Source organism: Balaenoptera acutorostrata, chromosome 4 (assembly GCF_949987535.1).
Source record: "Balaenoptera acutorostrata chromosome 4, mBalAcu1.1, whole genome shotgun sequence".
NCBI classification, from domain to species: domain Eukaryota; kingdom Metazoa; phylum Chordata; class Mammalia; order Artiodactyla; family Balaenopteridae; genus Balaenoptera; species Balaenoptera acutorostrata.
In genome coordinates, this window is record NC_080067.1 from 3915237 (window position 1) to 3938594 (window position 23358).

Here is a 23358-nt window from a genome sequence, read left to right on the forward strand (position 1 = left end):
TTGTCCAGAATATCATACATCAGGCTTCCCACTATTCCTTCATTATTTTGCATAAAGTGAATACCCAGAATATTGGACACATTCATATCATCTTACAGTATAATTACCAAAATTCGTTTCAAAGTCAAACATAAATTACTTAAGTTTTTGTGTATTTTGATTTTTTCGTATTATTGGTTTAGTTTCCTTTTGAGAGAGTACCCATGTTATATCTGCCCTGAAACTCTGTCCCCTTAAGAATTTTAAATGACATGTATAAATTTTGAATGATACGTGTAATTTTTTCTATAATGGTAAATAAGTGAAACAAAAATTTCCTAGAGGCCTCTTTCTTAGCTGTTTCTTATTAGCTCAGTTGAAAAAAATCATGAGAACTACTCCTTCAGTAAGAAAACGTACCCTTCCGTAAGAACTGATGTAATTTCTTATCAGTGCAACTCCAAACCTCATTTATTAGGATATGCTGGAATTACATTTCATTTTACATGTCATTTCCATAGCATAAAAAACAAATCAGGGCTTCCCTGGTGGCGCAGTGGTTGAGAGTCTGCCTGCCAATGCAGGGGACACGGGTTCGAGCCCTGGTCTGGGAGGATCCCACATGCCGCGGAGCGACTGGGCCCGTGGGCCACAATTACTGAGCCTGCGCGTCTGGAGCTTGTGCTCCGCAACAAGAGAGGCCACGACAGTGAGAGACCCGCGCACCGCGATGAGGAGTGGCCCCCGCTTGCCGCAGCTAGAGAAGGCCCTCGCGCAGAAGCGGAGAACCAACGCAGCCAAAAATAATAAATATAAATAAATAAAAATTAAAAAAAAAAAATCAAAACAAGAGTTTTAGGAACTGAAGTTTCAAATACACACCTAAGAATGATTATATCAGTAATCTGTTTATTAGCCTTATTACCATCTGTGTTTGGCCTACAGGTCCCCTTTTAGTCCAAATATTTCAGCTATCATAACTAAAAAGTATGGCAAAACTATTACTCCACAAAAGGATCTACCAAATCAAGGAAACTGGAAAGCATGCTACGTAGTCTTATCACACAGATGTGGAGCTTCATGCTGCAGAGATCAATCTTTTAAGTATCACAGGTAACCAAGCGGGGACTGGGGGGAGATCCAGCAAGCTGCCCCCCAACCAGCGAGGGTCCCACACTGCTTCCCCGAGCTAAGCTGCCCCCCAACCAGCGAGGGTCCCATGCTGCTTCCCCGAGCTAAGCTGCCCCCCCAACCACCGAGGGTCCCACACTGCTTCCCCGAGCTCTCGTTTGCTGTTCCTGTTCTGCAGAGGTAGAAGCCAAAATCCTGATGGCTTCCGCACCAGCAGACCCAGGCCATCTGCACTTCAGCTGGAAGCCAGGCAAGCAGGCGACAGAGACAACTAAGGAGTTGTTTTTGTTGGCTACGGAGGCATTACAAAGTATTGACACTTTCACCTGACCAATATGTCAGGACAAGCAAGCTGAGCACAATTATACTTCCCTCACAGATTCAGACACAAATTGTGGTAGCATGTCTTTAATTTTTATAAAATTTCTAGATATAATAGATATAAGACATCTAGATGTAATAGGTATGATAGATCTATTAACATCCAGATAAAACAGAACTGCTATATAAAGAAATATCAGTGAATCTGTTTGTAAGGCCTAAAAACCCCAAACAAACAGAAAAAACAAAAACCAAGGCTATTTACAAAGAGTATCTCCGTAAGCTCTCTTTTTATGAGTTGGAAATTCTGTCTGAGTACAGGCCAAGCACTGTGGTAGCTCACTCCTCTACTTAAAACTCTCAGTGGCCTTCTACCGAAATCAATGAGAGGGGACCCCTGCCTACCTCATCTCCTACTACTCCTGCACCCTCACTCAGTCTTGCGTGAGTCCAGTCTTCTACTTGTTGTCTTCAGGCCTAAAAATGCCACTCTCATGGCTGGGTCCTTGTCACCACTCAGGGCCATCTCCCCCCAGTGGCATCACCAAGGCTCCCACCTGCCCTGTCACTCACTATGCCATTACTCTGTTTTAATTTCTTAGTATTGTTACTTGAAATCCCTTTTTTGTACATTTTTCCTTCCCGTTCCTTTGACATATAATTGGCATACAGCGCTGTGTAAGTTCAAGGTGTACAGCATCATGATCTGACTTACACACATCATGAGACTTACACACATCATGAAATAACTACCACACAAGCTGAGTGAGCACCTACCATCTCATACAGACACAAAATTAAGGAAACAGAAAAAAGTTTCTTTCTTGTGATGAGAACGGTTTTGTACACTTTGAAAACTGTTCCTCCCTCCACATGAATGTAACCTCCACGAGAGCTTTTGCACTGCTCTATCTTGGGTACCTGGCACGACAGGAAATGCCCAATAAATGTGAGGACGAGCGACTGAACATGGCGAGGAGCGGCTGATTGCGGCTGTGTCTTAAGTCAGAGGGCCACACAATGGAACACGCCAGGGCAGACGCAGACCAAGGTACTGGCGGTGTTGTCAACGATCCGCATTGCTCAGCCTGGGTCACAGGGAGACAGGTGGGGCAGGCAGGAGACGCCTCACCCACCCCAGCTGAGTCACTGATAACCAAGCCAGGCCTCATACACTTGCAAAACTAGTAATAAGACTGAACTGGAGCAAACAAAGATCTGTTATTACTACAGACAATTCTCATGATGCAAATCATGTGCTTTCAGTATGTTACATTATTTTAAAAACTCATTCAAGGCACATAATTACTAATCTACTGGGCCTGCTAAATACCTGTTGGGGAAATGAATCACACTTTCAAAGTTTAGGCCAATAGCAATTCACATATATAGTCTGGGTACACACAATCGTATCTCTTCCTCAAAAAGTCAAGTGTCGCAAACTCTCTGTTTCCTGGCTCAAGTGAGTTCTGCTCAGAATAAACCGAGAACACTTGGCCCAACTGGCTAACTGTTCTGTTCTGAAGGGACAGGGAGAGGAGGCAGCACAGCGGGGCACGAGGAGCCAGAGACGCCAGAGCGAGCCGACAAAGACTGCACCCAGAAAGGAGACGGCAAATTAAGCCTGCAGTGATGTCGTTAGTATCGGAGATTTGACTTAGCCCTTTCAACGAGACAGCATTTCTTCTCCTGCACTTCCAGGTCAAATGACAAGGAGTAAATGTTACCATCAGCAAACCTCACACTTCTCTAGGGGCTTGTCGGATCTCAGAGAAGCTTCAGAACTGGAGGGCCTTACTACCGGGCTGGGAAGTTTAATAAACCTTTGGAAAGCAATGAGAGCCGGACTGTTAACAAACCTCTAAATGTAAAAAGGTTTCAAGAACGGCCCTGGAAGAAGAAACAGACAAACACAGCACCAGTCACCTGTGGATGAAAATTCACTCATCTCATAGCAAACAGGACACAGAAACAGAGAGAGGAGACATCCAATCCTCCACGCTACAAAATTTCCATCAGAACAATTAATTTGGGCTCCAAGACCTTAACAGCTTTTTAGGTTTTTTTTCATAGTCATGTGTTTTAACTTGCAGGTACTACAGTACAGAATTTCCTCCCAATATATCTAAATGCAAATAGTTACAGTAAAATACAGTAGAAGAAATCCTTACATCTACACAGAATCCAGCAGCATGGCCAGACAGAATGAAAGCCAATTTCAAATTTTGGTTCTAACAAGAATTGCGTCCTTAACATGTGGTTTATTTTAGGACTGGTCCATATCACTTGGCAATGTCTACTATGTAATAAATACATTTTTGGATGTGGATACATCTCAGTATTCTGAGCTACAAAGAAGCAGCACTTTCTGGGGGGGCTGCCAATGTGAAGAATAAAGCTATGCATTGAGGACTTTCCTAAAGTTATTCGAAAAAGGACCAAGGCCAAAGCAGTATCATATACTATTAAGTAACAGAAGGCATTGCTATCTTTACTCCCAGTCTCTGCTCACACATTACTATAAATGCTTAACATACATTTACTGAACTATTTACTTAGGTTAGAGGAAAGTTATCTTTCATGTTTATATAAAAAAATCCTCCTGGGTGCTTGTTATAAAACAAATGTTTTCTTTCAGAGTCTTTGATGTACACCAATTCAACAATCTCCTTTTCTTTAGGATAAATGTGTTCTAGCAAAGTCTGCTAAGAGAGAAAATTTTACAAAGCCAATCCCAATAAATTTCCTTAAAAAACTGAGATGTATTCCCATAAAGGAGGAAGGGTTATGAGTGGTGGTAGGAGAAATTTAAGTTACTTGGGGAGCAAAGCGCCGTGTAGCCAAACACTTGCAGCTCCACAGGGTACCATTTGCTTTTCTCTGGCAGTACCTAATGCTTTTGTGATTCCAACGAATACTCTGAACTAGGAGAATGTCTCCCAATCCTGAAAATTTCTAAATTCTACGGTCAACACTCCCAGACCTCTGCTCTCACTTCTCCAGACAGCCTGAGTCATGCACTCACCCAAATGACACCATTTACTGGCCGCCTGCATCTCACCAGGTGGACCCAGCAACAGGACTCAAGTCTGAAGCTTCACGTCATACAAATAAAAACGGATTTCTCTGCGTCGTCAATTTTAACTCATAAATTTGTCAAAGTTATTTGAATAGGAGAGATCATGAATAATTTCTCCTCCAAACACTTATTTGCTATAAGGGCATACTAGAAAATAACCTCTAATTGTCTTAAGATGTGAAAGGTATCATTCATAACCCAAAAGACCCACCTTTGAACACAGCTAATGCCAATGAAGTGTAACGTATTTGTGACGCTAAAATGTAGCGCTTCGACTGACAACTTCTGTGATGTGACTAAAAAGACAGCAAGCAGGTCACTCAGGGTGCCTGTGCAGTGCTTCCCCCAACCTCACCCCCAAACCTGAACGGGAATCTGGCGTCGGGATTGTTCTACACCGCTGCTATTTAAACACACTGCTCTGATAGGAAGAACTAAGATAAACATTTGCACTGTGGGACATTCTCTCATATGAAACTATTAACCACATTCGGCAATAACTCTAGGTGTCTTGACGTCCCCTGGCTGACTGTGTGTAATTTACAATTACGTGCCTTGAGAACCAATCTCTGAAAAGGGGATATCAATTATCAAGTTACACAGGACCGAGAGTGCCTGGGATAATCAGAAATAAATTAATAAAACGTGACGGGTAGATGCCTGGCAAGATGATACTTACATGATGCTTTAAGAGTTCCAGGTACAGTCAATGTACCTGGAATTATCCTATTTTGGTTAATGTACCAAAACATTAACATAACAGTCAATCTGAAAAGGATGAAAAAATACTGACTATGATGAATAACTTATGCTGTGTTATAAGTAAACACGTAGGGCTTCCCTGGTGGCGCAGTGGTTAAGAATCCACGTGCCAATGCAGGGGACACAAGTTCGAGCCCTGGCCCGGGAAGATCTCACATGCCGCGGAGCAACTAAGCCTGTGCGCCACAACTACTGAGCCTGCGCTCCAGAGCCCGCAAGCCACAACTGCTGAGCCCGTGTGCCACAACTACTGAAGCCCATGCGCCTAGAGCCCTGCTCCACAGCAAGACAAGCCACCGGAATGAGAAGCCCACGCACCACAAGGAAGAGTAGCCCCCGCTCGCCGCAGCTGGAGAAAGCCCACGCACAGCAAGAGACCCAATGCAGCCAAAAATAAATACATAAATAATTAATTAATTTTTTAAAAAAGTAAACACGTATACCCACTCATTCTAGCGCATTCACAAGTGTGAAGAGCACAAAATATTGATGCAAATCAAAGCATGTAAAAAAGCTTAAGGATGGCAGCAGCAATTTACTGATTTCCCAATTTATCCACTGCCTAGTATTTTCAAATTAGGTCCAGCAAAAGGGATTCATCAAGATATAATACATGAATCCTGCACTATTTACTTACACATGGTATCCATACCACAATATTAGCCGTAAAGATCACAAAGGCCTTGAATCCAGTAAAGCAGAACTTTTTCTGGTGGAGGGAGAGAAAAGGAACCCCCCTCCAATCCTTTGAGAATTCACTGAAAATGACAGACCCCCGCCTCCAAGAGAAATAATATACACAATGTTAAGAAATTCTACACTAGTGTAAAAATGTGGTAATACTGACTCACTTCCCTCATAAACACAATGGAATCTTCTAGTTGGGAACAGTAACACAAACATCTTTTCCTTCTCAAAAATCAGCCCCTCTGTTGGATCTGTCTTGTGAAGGTCACCAACCAATGTGAAGTCATAAAATCCAATGGGTACTTGCCGGTCTTCATGTTCTTCCACCTCAAGCAGGATTCCTTCAGAGTTGATCATCACTCTACCTCAAAACCCTTTCCACTCGCTGCTTTCTGGCCCCATGTTCTCTTGATTTTCCTCCTTTCTCAGCCTCCTTTGCTGGCTTCTCCTTCAGATTCTACAACCTCTAACTAAAGATGTCCAAGTCTTTATCCTGAGCTCTCTTCTCACTACACCTTTCCTCTCCAGGTGAGCTAGAGGTGTTCCCAAAACATTCAAGAGTCTCTATATACTGACGTCCCCCAAGTGTATACCTATCTCAAGTTTTGATGTGTCTTGGGTTCACGATATTCCTCTCAACTCCAATTACTTACAGCTAACGTCTACTTGACAACTTCATCTGGATGTGTCACTGGCATCTATCTCAAACCTAACACATCCAAGAAAACCTCATTTTCCTTTCCTGCTTCATCCCAACACACACACACAGACACACACACACACACACACGCTTTATTCCAGTAAAACATCACCATCATCTATCTAGTTTCTAAAACCACAGGAACCTGCAGCCATTCTCTGTCCTCTCTCACCTGCCAAATGCAACCCATCAACAGGTCCAGGGGTTCTAAGCCCACCTCCACTGCCACTACCCTAGTCCCAACTACCATCACCAGCTGCCTGGAATAAAGCCACACCTTCCCTTCCTTTCTGGTCACCTTTTCTCCGACTCGTGCCTTCCTCCCAGCCATTTTCCACATAACAAGGAGGGTGGGGAAAGACTTTTAAATCGTTACTGAAATAACGTCACTTCCTTGCTTCCACACCTTGAATGGCTTCCCACTGTTCTTACAATGAAATGGTTTACAAGATCCCACATCATGCGATTCCCGCAGCCCACAGCCTGTGTGTGTGCTTCCCTCTGGGATGCTCTTCCCAAGGATGTGTTCTGATTTTCACAAGGATATCTCCTTTCTCCTTTCTTCTCATCTTTCAGGTATTTGCCTAAATGTCTTTCTAAGCCTTCTCTAAGTCACCCCCCCCCCGCAATTTTTCTCTACCACCGCACTGTTAATTTCTCTCCTACCAGCCAATACAACCTGTGCTTACTAATCCTCTAACTCGGTTAACGTCTGTACTGCCTACTAAAACTCAAGCTGCACAAGCCAGAGGCCAGGTCTGTGTAGTGACCCACAGAGCCTAGCACACAGAAGACACACCTTGGAGATACTGCAGGTTCAGATCCAGACCACCGCCATAAAGCAAATATCGCAACACAACGAGTCACACACACTGTCTGGCTTCCCAGAGCACATATAAGTTACATTTACACTAACACTGTAGTCTACGTGTGTAACAGCATCATGTCTAGAAAAGCCACGTACACACCCTAAACGATACTTTATTGCTAAAAAGTGCTAATCATCACTTGACAACGCGGGGTTGTCACAATCTTCAATCTGTAAAAGTCGTGGTACCCGTGAAGCGCAATAAAACGAGGTCTGCCTGCATTTGAGAAATGGATCCGATCTCACTCACTCCCACTGCTGTCACTCTTCCACAGCACTGCTTCCTGATTCTAATTCTGACTCCTTGAGCCCTACCCTCTCTAAAGCTTTTCTTTAAGTCATTCCAAGCTGCTCCGTCAATTGCTATTTGAAAATGTGCTTCGATGTCTTTTTCTATAAAACTTATTTTGGGTCCATCCCACATCAATTTTCCATCTATCAAATTAAATTGATACAAACACCCAATTTCCTGGTCTTACACATAACGGTCATCATTTCAACGGCGGTCGACCCTACTGGGACCTCTCACTGACTATTACTATTTAAAATTTAGTACTGACACAGGTCACGATAGACAATCAGAGGTGACACCTGCAACAAATGCAATGCTGACACTACGTAAGAGCTGGATAACATAGTCTCTTTATCCTGGCCTGGTCATGTTCCCGTTCACTTTGTCATGTTCAGGTTCTTCAGAAAGCAGACAGAGGTCAGCTTCTGACTACTTTGTTAATTCAAGTGTTAGGGAACAGTGCTGCTTCAAGTAGCAAAACCCGGTGATCGCTTCCAGTTATGTCTGGCATAGGAAAACTGTTGGCTTTGTAGGGCTTGCCTGACTGAGTGAGACATCACTCTGGCCTTCCACAAGTCTGTCATCTATGTAGTGTGGCGTGGCTTCCACAAGCAATTCACTGTCACTCGCATATATGTTTCAAGAAAGGAGCCGTTAGCACACAGCAGTTCCTGGGTTACACTTCTCCAGCAAGGAGCTCTGATGAGTTTCTTAGCCTTTAGAGTAGGAAGTTTCCCAGAGGATTAGAAGCAGATTCTGACACCAGTTACCAGGCCCTTTGTTTCACGTTAGAGCATGACTGCGTGAGAGAGGCTGGATAAGAATGGGCCCATTATGAAGCCCTGTCTCACTCCGCTGATGATGCGGAATGTGTCAGATGTCTCAGGCGGAGCCGGCATCTCCGACATAACCCCCTCCGGAGCAGCTCTGGGATGTGGGGAACGTCTCCGGGAAGCCCTATTTACTTAGCACCCCTAAACCCATGCTCATTTGTGGGCAAACAATAATCCTAAAAAGTCAAAACGTGCAAATCACAGGTACTGGCATTTTCTGTATACATCTTCCCAATCTAGCCCACAGCACCATCTTTTGTATCACACTGCAGTCCAGAGCTCCTCTGTGATTCCGGGAAGGTGAAAATTGCCAAAAGCGCTTGGGTGCCAACTTGGAAAGACTGCCAGCGACGGACAGCAGTAAAATGCAACAGCAATTTCCCCAGCTCTTGCCATTATTTTCTGAAGAGGGTAATGAGGACGTTCCGTTAAATCATCAGACCCAAATTAGGTTTTTGTGTTTGTATTTTAATTTAACAAATATGTATTGTTGTTTATCCACTCTCTCGGACAATGTCGGGACGCAAAGACATAACCCCTGCTCTCAAGGAACTTCAAGTCTCCTGGGAAAGAACAAACCAAAGAACACTGGGGACAGATGTTGCTTTTCAAGTAGCTGGAGTGTTAGTCAAGGACCACGAAGGCTTCCAGTCCTCTAGAAACTGTCCCTCCATCATCAAGTTTAGGCCACCAGCCTTCCAAAATACACGCTCTCCATTTACAGCCTCAATTCTATATTCTATCACCTTCTCTACAATCGTGTTCAAAAAACACTGCATCTCCCTCTCTCGCCTTTTCACTTTTTTCCTCTCAGTCTACAAAGCATAACTTTAACCTTGACCTCCCCTAGGGCTCGCAGCTCTCCTCCTACTTCGCGTCGTTTTTCTCCAGGTCCTCTCTGCTTTCCCATCCCTCGTCTGCGGCATCCTTCAGAGCACAAGTCTCAATCCTCCTCTCCCTTGGGCGACAGGGTGTACCTTATCACCCACTTTCAAATCTAATGTAGACACTCAAGGCCGGTTCCAGCCTCAGCCCCCAGCCAGCCCACCTCAGACTCAACGCGTGGAAACCTAAACACACGGGCGTCACGATGCCTGCACCTCACTTTCAAATGGTTCCGCGAAAATAAATATATGGAGATGGGATCGAGGCAAAGCAAACGAGGCGAAACGTCAACGGCTGATGTATCAGGGTGAAGGCTGCTGTTCCCTGCAGTATTCTTTCAACTCTTCCGTGGCTTGGAATTGTTCAAATTTAAAAAGTTAGGGGAAAAAAACAGGTAGGATCAGAATCAAAGACAGAAATCATGGTTCGTGCCTTTTAGGGAGTTTATTTAATTTGTCTAGTGTAAAAGTAGGCTAGGTAGATCTGCGAGTTCAATGACGGATTCATAATAAGCTCAAATGTATAATCGAAACGCAAATATTTACCGAGGGCCTACCGAGGGGCAGCAACATGCTAAGCGTTGTGCGTCGTCAACAAAGCACATCACTACACCTCGTCTGCGTCTGCTAATAGCACCACCATCTTCCCCGCCACCCAAAGGCCCCTGACTCCTTTCAAGTCCGCCACATCTAAATCTAATTCTACTGCTGTCCACCTCTCCCCCCTCTCCACTTGGCTGGCCACCACCTGTCCCCAGCCCCGGCCCACCTGGCCTCCCACCTGGATACTGCAGCAGGAGCTCCACGCAGCCCTTGCCCCGTCTCTGTCCAGATGCTCAGCTCTAACTGGATTACACTTCCACCTCAAAAGGGTGTCGGCTATTCTCCAGTATCAGTAAAGCACATTCAAGGCCCCCCCCCGTGACACTGAGGACGCACGTTTTATCCGTTGGTTCCCCCGCTCTTTCCCGTCCTTGGCCGCAGATTGATTCCCTGCCGCCCAGCAGCACCCTCGTGCCTTTCCTCTGCGACGCCTTTGCTTGCGCTGGTCTCCCCCCACAGGTGTCCCTCACTCTTCCCACCCACTTCCCGTCTCCTCCCCTGCTCCAGACACACCCCCCGCACCCGGGTCAGAGTAATACGTCACTCCTCTGAACCTTTAAAATATGTTATATGCATTTACTAATACTTTCCAAGTAACTTTCACGTTTCCAAGTACGATCCAAAATCTGTACGGGTATTTCTCACCATGCTTACTAGACAATGAACTCCTTGAAGGCAGTGACTTTTCACACGTGACAGGCACTCATGGTCTGTGACAGGAACCTAACGTTAGTATCCTGTACACGAATCCCGGAAAACTGAAGTGTTGCCTCCTAAACTGTAAGCAATTTTCCCTCAAAATACCGATAACATTTTAACAGCAGTATAGTCTTATTTACTTTTTTTACTTTTTTGGAGTGGTAAAATATATCATATAAAATTTGCCATTTTTAACCATTTGAAAGTGTAGAATTCAGTGCCATTAATTACACTGACAACGTTGTGCAACGATCACCACTATCTGTTTGCAAAATTTTCATCACTCCAAACAGAAACTCTGTCCCCATTAAGAAATAACTACCCATTCTCCCCTCCCCGCCCCCCGCCTCTGGAAACCTCTCATCTTTCTGTCACTATGAATTTGCCTATTCTAGGTATTTCATGTAAGTGGAGTCATACCATATTTGTCCTTTTGTCTAGCTTATTTTCCCCAGTGTAGTATTTTCAAGTTCATTCATGGTATATAGCATGTATCAGAATGTCATTCTACGGGATTTCCCCTGGTGGTCCCGTGGTTAAGACTCCGTGCTTCCGCTGCAGGGGGTGTGGGTCCAATCCCTGGTCAGGGAACTAAGATCCTGCCTGCCATGCTGCGCGGCCAAAAAAAAAAAAAAAAAATCATTCTTTTTAATGGCTGAATAATGTTGCATCGTGTGTACAGACCACATTTGGTTTATCCACTCATCTGTCGACAGACACTTGGTTGACTTGGTTGTTTCCACTTTTGGGCTACTATGAGCAGCTAGGAACACCGACTCGATGTTTGCCTGAGTCCCTGTTTTCAATCCTTTTGGGACTACACCTAGGAGTAGAAAGCTGGGTCATACAGTTTTTTTTTTTTTTTGGCCGCGCCTCTCGGCATGCATGCGGGACCTTAGCTCCCCGACCAGGGGTGGAACCCAGTCCCCTGCGGTGGAAGCGCGGAGTCCGAACCGCTGGACCACCAAGGAAGTCCCCCTACGGTAATTCTTTTCCACTTCATGAGAAGCAGCAGCAGTACAGTTTTACAATCCACACACGTGGTCATTAGGTAAAACACAACCACCACAAGAGTTCCTAGTCATCTAAGAAACAATTCACTTTTAGGCAGATTTCCTTCCTTCCTACCCACTCGGGCCCCAGGTGATGACCTAATTTCAGGAACCTGACCCTGGTTTGGGTGCCACTTTGATTTGTTGACACTCCAGTCTCCCAGTTCTCACTATTTTTCCACACTACCTTTTGCACACAAAGGGAAGCACGCTGTAGTAGTAACTCTCCAAATGACAATTATGATGATACTAAACATCATTCAGATGTTGGAAGTCACACTGATATCCTTAAGGCATTAGCAGATAAATGAAAGATACATAAAAGGAAGGATATTTTTCAGCAGGTAAGACGATAACAGGGTTTTGTACAGGATGACTTCTGTTGAACCCACTTCTTAAACCCAAACAAGCATACAAAACATGCTAAACTTGGACGAGATGTATAAGCCTTTACTGTTGTGAGAAAAGGATCATCTCTTTTCACTCCAAGGTTAGCAGCCCGGGATTTCTAAACTGACATCTCATGATTATTACCACCAATGCCAGGAGGTTTTATAAAACCACAAAATACGACAATGTAAATTCACACAAACGATCTGTGCTAACTTGGAGCATCTCTGTGCAAGGGGCAGGATCAGAAGAGGTCATGAGGGGGATCCTTCCACTTTTTACTCCACAACTTCTGCATTTCAGCTTTTCAAAAACACACATTCTTATACCATAATTGTGTAATGACCTAAAATTGTATTTAAAATACAAGCAATAAAAGGCAATGTTAGGAAAAAAGATGAGCTATTAAAAGGAGCTAAATGGGCAGGTCCAACAATGTCACCATCTAACACAATCAGAAAACTCTAATCTCATTTGAACTTTACAATGCTATGAGGTAGGCCAGCCAGGGATTCAGCCCTTTTAGTAAATGAGGAAAAGAAGGTTGAGAAAAAGCTTCTTAGACAACTGCTTGACATTTTTTTTTTAATACTCTTCATGTGAGCCTTCCTTTACATCATCTTCAAAAATGGGCGATTTAGCTGTAAAACTTTAAAACCAACTATATCTGATTACATTCTAGTTCTCCCCCCAAAATAAAAAGCATTGACTTAGTTAGGTTTATATATTTAGGAAACAGAAAAATAATGGCCAAAATGTAATCAAGTCATATAAAAGGAAATCTTACTTTTATTATTCTCCACCATGCTTGAAGTGTTTAATGACTTCTCGAAGACACTTTGTCCTAAATAGAACCCCCTCCCAATCTTAATTTTTAGGTTTCGAGGCACTAAGTGAGCATTTACTCATAATTCCAATATATCTATTAAGTGAAATCTGAAGTTTAAAGGACTTGGGCAAAATGTGTCATTTATTATGTGCAGACATACTGCCTACAGACATTTATGGCTACAGGTTAGTTCCATAGCTATAACTAGTCAATTAAGCAAGCTTGAGCCCCAGGCTATAAATAATAGCTACAAAACTGACTGTAGTGGCCCAGAGTTCACCAGCTATCTAAAAGGCATAATTTTACAATCCAATGCTGTAGGAAATCATTACAGTAATTAAGACAGCATTTTTTCCTAAATGATTAAGAGCCAAAACGCAGGGAAAAAAGCCTAACAACCAAAAGCATGGCACATGAGTTGAGAGACTATTACATCTGTACATATAAATATAACCAAACAGTCCAGAGATACCAAGGAATGTGACTTAAATGGCAATCAATACACAGCAACTTTTAAAATTCACTTAAAATACTTCTGACCTCGTCATTGAATATGTTCTACATTTTGTTCTAAAAAAATCTACTCGACATAATATAAAACACTGAGGATTTAACTTGATGTGCTCATACATTATAACTTTTTTAGAAATTGCATTTCACACAAGTTTTGAAGTTCAGTAACTTCGAATTCAAATATTTTTGCCAAGTGCTAAAATTACTGAACACATCCAGTACACCTTCAGGAGAAGGCACTCTCCCATTGATTTGCAACAATCAATGGTTTATTGAGAGGTTCCTATGTGTCCACTGCTGTATTTTAATAAAGTAATGTGTTTAAATTTAAAACCACACACTGAATACTGACTGAAGAAAGGCGGTTCTACAAAAGCTTAGTGTATAAAACACATTAATTGAAAGCTAATTATTTAACTCATTCAAAATATAATTTACAACTGGTGAAGTTACAACTTCATAAGAACCAAGCTTTCATGTGGAATAACATTAAGTACAAAAAAAATGCATACATTCAATAGATCACTTAATTCACACATTTTAATTGGAAGCTAACTTCAGAAAGTATCTGCAAATTATCCATTTCCATCTGAAACAATGTACATTAAAACAGTAAATAATTCCATCCTATAAGGTACCAACACAAAACATAAAACCAAACTCATCTAAGTTAGCTGAATATCAGGGTTACTGCATAACATTCTGTCAGTAACACTAGTAAGCCAACCAAAAGTAGAAATTGCAGTTCATATTACTTAAGCAGCCCTACTGAAGAATGTCTTCAGAAAATAAAGCAGTTTTTACTTTTAAAGGTCTACATAACACACGCAAAATTTCTCTCGCAAAATAAAAATGCCTGGTGTTCTCCCTGAAATCAGAGATATTTTTTCAAAATGTTTTAAGTATGTCGAAGTTTGTCTGTCCCCGCCACCCAATATCCATCCAGTTCGGTGCTTCGCCTGACCCACAGGTGATGTTCAGAGGTTTCACCTTGAAGGGGTAATTAGGAGGGTTTTCCAAGGATAAGAAGTTCTACATGTTCAGCAGCACAAATCTCTCACATGTGAACTCAGCTAAAATGGTATGAAGTAAAAGTGTATTTATCTGATTTTTTTAAAAGTGATTAATTCCATGAAAACCTTCAAATTGTTTACAATTTTAAATTTCATTGCACTTACGAGAAAGCCATTTATGCCTTGATACGTGTTACAAGTTTTGAAACCATGCTTTAAAAACTTGATAACTTGACCAGCTAAAGCTGTCTGAACTCACAAGAGACGCATGGAAGAGACGTCATACCAGACAGGGGCAATAAGTACACAGCGCAGATCTACCACGGGGAAAGCCCATGGATTCAACACAACCAACCAAGGGAAGCGCCAGGCCTCCGTCGGAACAACGATGCCACTAAAATGAAAAACGAAACCATCCCAGCCCTAAGCCTGACCCATTTCTCCACTGTTCAGGACAACAGTCTGAAAAGATTCTTAACAGCCATGAGAGAAATCCTCCAGAACGATTAACTGGTTACAAACTACAGTTTAAGAGCATTTCAAACTCAAAATGACTTACCTTCCTTACAAAACAGGGACAACATTTTACTAAAGAACATCCCACACCTGACCAACATGAAGAACGTGTTACCAAAATGGCAGTATTAAAGCTTCCATTTACTCCATTAACCATAGTTTAGAAAGTACAGTGTTCATAAGCAAAATATTTCATTTCGCTTTTCAATATCGCTAAATATTTCCACAGGCTCCCTTTAAATGCTGTGTAAAGCCACTGAGTATTTTCTTGTGGGTAACAAATTCTTCCTCTACCTCTACAAGTTTAGGACACTTCTGAAATCTCACATCCCATTCCAATAACAATCCTGAGAACTGAGAATTAGATTAACTGTTATACTTAATTTTTAAACTATGGGAGTAATAGAATGGAACAATTAATCTCTCTCAAATGGCTCTGCTGTAATATAAGTCCCTCCTCACTTCACTGTTGAGTTAGTAAAATCATCCAGTCTTCCACCTTGACTCAACAGTAACCAAATGGCTATTTTAAATAAAATCAAGTCATCACCAAATCCTTCAAAAGCTGGTATCAAATTGTTTTGAAACTGAAACACACATTATGTATACAGTCTGAGTAAAGCAATTTCGAGGAAAAATATCCCCATGGAAGAGTTTAAATCTATACAATAATTTAAAGCAAAACCTTTTTATCAAAGCCACAAATTATGCCCTGAATAGGTCTGCCCAAAGTCTAACAAAATTTATAGAAGTTTGAGGATCCAGTGCTTGATTTAACTCTATGCTCTACCAGCTTAGTAGAGAGCATGAATAACAGACTAAGACAGCAAAGCAATTTTCTAAACTAAAATGTACCTAAGCATCTAAAAGGTTTTACATCATCCTTAATGACCTATCAAAGATCCCTGACCAGGCGATCATACATCTTTGAATTCACTTTACACATACGTACAAGGGTCCACTCCAAATCAATCCACCACCTCTCTTCGACATGAGACTACGTGGTCAGACACTCATCAAAACGTTATACTCAGGTTATTCAATTTCAGCTGTTAACTTGATGTCAGCACCCAAACAAGCATTAACCAACGAACAGAAGCAAAAGTTTATAATAACAAGAAGAAAAAACCTAAAAGTTTAAACAGAAAAAAAGAAAAAAAACCTAAAGGGAGCTCACCTGCAGTTGGGTGGAGGGTCTAAAGTGATGTCCGCCAGCTCCTTCTGAATCCTGGAGACAGGAAGCGAGAGGGGGAGAGAGAATCAGGAGTGGGCGGCCGCCCCGCAGGGCAGACAAACCCCCCCGCCACGCGCCGCGGCCCGAGCTGCCGGGGAGCAGGACCTGCACCCCGCGAGGAAAGAACCGGCCCCACCCGGGCGGGAGCCCCGGCCTCCGTCCCCTCCACCGCCCTGGGTTCGAATCCCGCCTCACGCACTACGGCAGGGCTATTTCTCACCAATTTCCACTTAGGAAATCGTTTTGAAGCTCCTCACTCGCAGCTAGTTTCCGGAATTGTATCACAATATGTTTGGCGGGCGGGGGGGGGGGGGGGGGAGAGCACCCAGCACCTCGGGTTCCCTCCCCCCACAGAGCGACACCCCCACCCGGGCCGCCGGGCACCTCGGGTGCTCCCAGCCCGCAAAGCGCCCCGTCCAGGCCGTCCGGCACCTCGGGTGCTTCCCCCTCCCCCCAGAGCGCCCCCCCCAGGCCGCCGGGATCTCGGGTGCTTCCCCCTCCCCCCAGAGCGCCCCCCCAAGGCCGCCGGGCACCTCGGGTGCTCCCCCTCCCCCCAGAGCGTCCCCGCACCTCGGGTTCCCTCCCCCCACAGAGCGCCCCCCCCAGGCCGCCCGCGTCCCCGGGGACGAAGCCAACATGGCCGCTCCCGGCGAGGCCCCGCGGGCGCTGGCTGACCAGCCGCCGCCGTCGGGCTGGGGGCGGCGCGGGCCGCACGGCGGACCCCGGTGGGCCGCTCCGCCCCCGCCGGCGGCCCCGCCCCCCTACCCGAGCGCTCGCCGGCCGCGGACGAAGCCTCGGGCCAGGTTGGGGATCCCACAGCTCGCCCGCCGCCTCCCGCCCGGACACCCCGGCCCGCAGCCCGCACAGGTGCACCGGCCGCCCGCACCGCCCGCCCTCTCGGCTCACCTGCCCGGCCCTGCTCTAGCCCGGACACCCTCTCACTTCTCTTGGGCCTGCACCCCACACCGGCTCAGAACCCGGGACCCCCACCCAGTTTCCCATCTCCGCAGCGGCCCGCGACTCCACAAAGAACCCATCCCCCACCCCTAGGCCGACGCCACCCGGCAGTTCACACCGAGCCATGGCCTTTGTCTTCAGCTTACCTAGGCGCTTCGAGCATCAATTCCTACGACAAAGTTTGAGGCCTTTAAGCCTTCTCCACCTTCTAAACGGAGCCTTCTATTTTTATAACCTTTCCTGCTCCTATCATATAAAGCCCTAAAGGGCTACGTTACAACTTAAAAATCTCACTGAGGCAGCACAGTAGTAAAAAACTAACACACACACACACACACACATACATACATACATACAACCGCAATGGATGCTTTTCTCTTCCCAGAGGTTTTCTGAAGGTAGAAAGACAGGCTGGCTAGGTGCAATGGGGAATACAGGTTTTAGAAGACACTGTTCTGTCCATTTACAAGTAAAGAGAAATTTACTTCTGATTGGGGTGCTGATTAGGGAAGTTCTTTCAACTTTCCTATTGAAGGATATTTCCCGTCCCCTACGAGTTCTGGTGAACTTTACAAAGGGCTTTGCTCACTATCTCTGATACCTACTTAGCTGTGCCCTGCTCAATTCTATTGCTATCAATTATCAGTTCAGTTCGGAGACCTTGGCATCCCCACTGTTTGACTCATTATTGCGTGTCAGACTAAAAGTTTGGAACCCTGGCTTCCTGATTCTTCACCTGCATCTACTAGAACGACTGTATATGTTAAGACCTATGTACACGGGCCAAAATAACCTCCCCCTGAGCACAACTTTTATAAAAACACACACTGACTTCACTTCTCCTTGTCAACAACCTCTCCTATAAAATGTTCACTGAAAAGGTAGCTTCTTCTTTAATACCTAAAAAGTATAATGCCAGACAGCTTTGTCCACTTCATCTCTACAACCAACACCCGCACCGTTTCTAGAGTACTGGTAAAAGATTCGTTAAGAGTAACCCACACACATGCTCCAGAGTCATTCTTGTCCAGACCACCCTTGATGGGGGCTTTTCCTTTACGCGTGGACTCAAAACCAACATGCCGTTTCCAACATGCAGTTAAGTAACCTTCCAGTCTGCCAATTCAGGTTTCTCTTTCATTCTATCTCCTGGTGTATGTGCCTTTTCCAGTTCTATGGGCAACACCTACCTTCCAAATCAACCCATTTCCCAGAGCAGCATCTGCAGGGTCCCACTACCATCACTTTTCCCCTTATTCTTTCCTGGATACACTGTCCCTCTCCACTTTTTTACCTTTACCGTTAACCATAGCCCTGCTCTGCACTAACAGCCACTCTCTCAGCAAGATTCCCACGGAGCTAAAGCTGATGTTAACTTTATAGATAAAACTACCGTTGGTAGCTTCCCACCTTTCATTTGTTTTACACCCACCATCTCTTTCTCAAGCATTTCCAAATGAGTTTTTAACCTCCTTAGCGTGTATGGACAAATTGTGTCTAATGAAAAAAATCCCCTCTGTAATTTGCTGACACAAAGCAGACTATTTTATATTTGATGCCTGTGCCTTTATCCCCAAATATATTCATGTACACCAGGGATATGCAGCAAAATATAAAAATACTAATGACCTAAAGCACATATTCTACCTTTATTTTAGGTCAGGCCAAAAGTTGCCCCAGCTTGGACGAGGGAGCCCAGAAGCTGGGGCAGGTGGGGGGTGACTAAGGAAAGCCCCATCCAAAGTGGGCAGGGTAGAAGCCAAAATTCTGGGGGAACACCAGCACAGGGCTAATCAAGGAGAGCCAGTCAGGACTCCTGGGAAGCTGAGACGCAATCAAACTAACCCTCTGAAAATGAGAACAATCTTGCCAAGACATCTTGCCACTTAACTCTACACCTCTACGCTGTTTACAATAAGCTGAAGTCATTCCTTCTTCCTCCTATGGTCAGGTCACCAAAGCACTTTACCAACTTTCCAAATTTCAAGTCAGGGAGAATGACAGGACAAACTTTCAAACTCTGAGAGTTTTGGCTCACTACTCAGTGGAAAGATCTAAAGCCTCATGTTCCATTTTATTTTACATTCTTTAAGACAGATAGCTCTCTCTAACCTACCATTTGGATTCCTTACTATCTTTCTGGTTTGCCACTTTAAAGTTTAATGACTGTACACCTGACAGCAGAAGGATTTATGAAAAGGTATGAGAGTTCCCAGGAATCTGCTAGAGATTACTTTAAGGGTCATGGGATCAGAGGATACTGCTACTGAAAAAAGATGAAGGTAAAACGTAGCTTCTTCCAGAGACGTAAGAGGAAGAGAAGAAAGATAAAGAGCCTCTGCTTGAATTCATCTTGAAAACAAAAACCAAAAAACAACTGTACAGCCAAAGAGAAGAGAAAATAGCACGAAAAAAACTGAGTTCCCCTGAAATTTGGTAAACTGAAGCTCTGAAAGAGAACAACGAAGAATCCCCAAAATAGCCTAAATAACCATTTTACATCATTTATTGATTCATCCACTTGCCTCAACTCTCTAAATCAGAAACATCTCTTTAAATTCCATCCGAAAACATCTATCTCCACCTATTACATGTTTCACTCTGCTAATGTGAGTTATTCCTTGTGCAATTTGTGATGAAAGCTCTATTCAAAACAGATCATATGTGCAACAGGTGAGAAGGAAGTAAGACGGTAACAGAATTCGCTGTGATAGAGGTGTCCAGGCAGGTATTAGTAACTAAGTGGGATGCCAGCCTTGGGGAGGGTCACAGATTAGTGATTATAATAGGACAAGTCATCTGAAATCAGATTTGGGGGTCACTAATAATACTAACAAGGATTCTTACAAACTGCAGCAAGATATGGGAAAGGCAAGCCACAACAGCTGCATGTGGACCATGATTAAAAAAGAAAACAGAAGAAGCAACAGAGAAAAACCATCAGGGCTTCCAAGGCCCTCTTTTTCCTTTTTAAAAACACATAACCCATGGGGAGCGTTTAAGCTACCCTCCTTGGAGGCAGACCAAATGCAGCAAGAGGCAGTCCGTTCGGGAAATAGGAAGCCTGCTGGGGTTGGGGGGGTGGGGTACGGTACCTCTTGGCGCTGGTGGAGAGGAGTTTGGAGTTTTTGCTCATGCTGACTTTACTCTCCTTCTTCTTGGGGGTGTTTGTTTCTTTCTCGGTTTGCTGGTTGGAGGACGAAGATGAGGAGGAGCTGGTGCTGGCCCTCGAATCGTCATCCGACATAGCGAACCCCCCACCCCACCCCGAAAACAGCCCCTGCAGGGGGAGAGAAACAAAACAGAAAAACACAAACCATGCAGCCAGTGTACAGAAGGAACTCGGGCGCTGTCAGGAGGGCTTTGGCCCGGGGTGCACCCGGCCGCCCACCACCCTCCACTCGCTTTCCAAAGTCTTCAGGCCCTTCACGGCTTTTGCAAATCGGACGCTGCTTGTTTATCTCTGGCCCCAAGTGGGGGACGCGGTGGGAAAACGGTCGGGGGCGCAGCGAGCAGCCCCTCCCTCGCCCCCCGGGACTCCCCTCGGGGCAGGGAGGGGAGCAGCCGGCCGGGCGGGGGCGCGGGGCGCCCGGCCGGAGCGGGCAGGGAAGGTCCCGGCGGCCGGCCGGCCGGCCTCGGGCTGTTTTTTCGGCGGCTTTCCGGGGGTCGCGGGGGACCGGGGGGCCGGGAGCGGAGTTTGGCGAGGTCGGGAAGAGAGGAGGGCGGAGAGGAAGCCGAAAGGGGGGGGAGGGGGGACGGAGACGGGGAGCGGGTGCCCGGGTGGGGGAAGGGAGAGGCCAGCGGGGGTGCCGAGGCGGCGAGGCCCGAGGCCCCCGCCGCGCCCCGACGCCCCTCCGCCGTCCGGCTCGGGGCTGCGCGGCCGGGGCGGGGGTCCCGAGCACACGCCCGATGGGCACCCCCGGTGGGGGGGGGGCGGGGGGACTCGGCCTCCTCGGCGGAGGAATAACAATGAGCCCGTCCGCCCCGGAGGAGTTAATCCCCGCGGGCCCCCGCCCCGGGGGAAAACGGGGCTCCCCCGCCTCCCCTCCCCCGCTCCCGGCCCCCTCGGCGGCCAGCGGGGGGCTCCCGGGGCCGCGCTGACAGTTCGAGCCTCGGCGCCCCCCCGCCCCCGACGCGGGCTGCCCCCGCACCCCACGCGGCCCGGGGGTCCCTGCCCATCCCCCGCGGGCGGGCCCGGCCCCTCTCCGGCCCCCCGGTCCCGTGCCCGGCGGCGAGGGGTGTCCCCGAGGCCCGGCGGCGCGGCCGGGGGGCGGCGGGCGGCGGGGGGGATCCCCGTACCTCTCTTTGTGTCTGGCTGCTCCGTGCCGCCGCGGCGGCTGCTGCTGCGGCTGCGGCTGGGCCTGGCCACTCGTGTCTCGCTCTCGCTGGGAGAGAAGCGGAAGTGCAGCAACAGCAACTATTAAACAGGCAATGGCTTCCCCCAGCCACACACGCTCGCACTCCTCCTCCTCCTCCTCCTCCTCCTCCTCCCGCCCCTCCCCCACCGGCCCGGTCCCACCCACCCGCGCTCCCCGCCCCCTGGACACCTCCGGGGGGTCGCGAGCCGCGCTCGGGGGGCCCCGGGGCAGCCCGGCGCCGTCACCACCCGGGACGCCGAGCCAGGGGGCGAGGGCTGTGAATTTCCTCTCAAGTGGTCTGGGGACCCCCGGCTCCTGGGCTGGAGCGGGGAAGCCGTTCCGAGACGGGGGGGGGGGGGCGGGGGGGCGCCGGGAACTGTATGGAATAGGGCAATCACGAGAGGCAGTTCTTCCCAAAAGGGCTTCTGGAAGGGGCGGGGATGGCAAATTGGTTAAAAAAAAAAAAAAAAAAGGTAATCTGGTGGCCAGGACTTTGGACTAGAGAATGCCCGGGAACTCCTAAAAAAGTGATCAGCTTGAGGGGGAAATTAGAAATCCTGCAACAGGGTTTCCTGTGGGCTGAGCCTGGCTTTTCCCTCTGGCGATTTACCTTCCAGGAGCAGAGGTCGGTTTAGGCACGCCTGTGAGAAAATCCCAAGACAGGAGTTTTCTGCTCAGGCACGTGCAATTTTACGATTGTGGATTCTTCCAGTCACTTTTTATAGGAAGAGGTGGTGTTTTATAAAAGGGATACAAAGGATTTCGTGACAGGTAAAACCAACCGACGTGTGACAGCCTCACAAATGCGAGAAATCAATGGGAATAAACCCTATACTACTGAAGGAGACTGGATTTAGAATTTTTGGTGTCGGAAATTGGATTAAAGTTTGGGGGCCTGCTGTACCTTCTGCAGCGGCGATATAAATGCTATTCAAATAATCATAATATTTCTATAATAGTCCTTCTAATTCTTCTGAATTGTTCCTTATTTAGTATTTTTACGAAGATTGATTTTTTTTAAGATTAAGCCATCAAATTACAATTTAGTTTCTCACTTATCGGTCGTTTCAGTAGAAGGAAATTGAAGAGATAGGTGCGGTGTCACACATACTAGGTCTGGTGCTTTCAGCAACTGTCCAGTCAGATTTCCATGGGCCACTCTAAATTGTCTCATTCAGATTGCCATCCTTTTCCATGGCAACAGTGTGGCTTCAGTTACCACAGGACAACACAAGCTATAAAGCCCGTGGCATATCCACTAAGCAGGAAAATGAGCATTCTTACTACCACCCACCTCAACCCCTTCTAGCCCTCAACAGGAAACTCCAACTTTATTAGGACTCAAAGTAATTGTGCAGACTTCTTGCTCAATCCTTACCAGGAAAGCTGTATCTACCAAGAACTGTCGTAGAATCAAGGGGTCCAAAAGCTGAGAAAAACCCGTGTAGGTCATCGTTTCAGCCTCCTACCTTGGAGCCGTCCCTCGGTCACTCAAATGCCTAGAAATTTTGAAAAGATCCCAGGCGTGTGTTTGGTTTCAGGGGTCTTGGTAGAGGATATAAAAATAATAACATTCTCTGCTGTATGTTATTTGAAAACAACGTCCCCAAATCTCCTTAAAACCAGGTTGTATACTTTTTGTACTTTTGATGAAAAAA

The 23358-nt window shown here is 46.1% G+C and overlaps 1 protein-coding gene across 1 annotated transcript in view; it reads right to left on the reverse strand.

Moving 5' to 3' along the window:
* Positions 1-21793, reverse strand: part of UBE2E1 (ubiquitin conjugating enzyme E2 E1) — a 76393-nt gene extending 54600 nt beyond the window's left edge. Inside the window, exons 1-3 of the mRNA XM_057545031.1 lie at positions 21642-21793; positions 20438-20622; positions 16329-16379 (exon numbers count right to left, since the gene is read on the reverse strand). Of these exons, the coding sequence (XP_057401014.1) occupies positions 16329-16379; positions 20438-20589 (203 nt within the window). The 5' untranslated portion in view covers positions 20590-20622; positions 21642-21793. The remainder of the gene's footprint in view (positions 1-16328; positions 16380-20437; positions 20623-21641) is intronic.
* Between the last annotated feature and the right edge of the window lie 1565 nt (positions 21794-23358).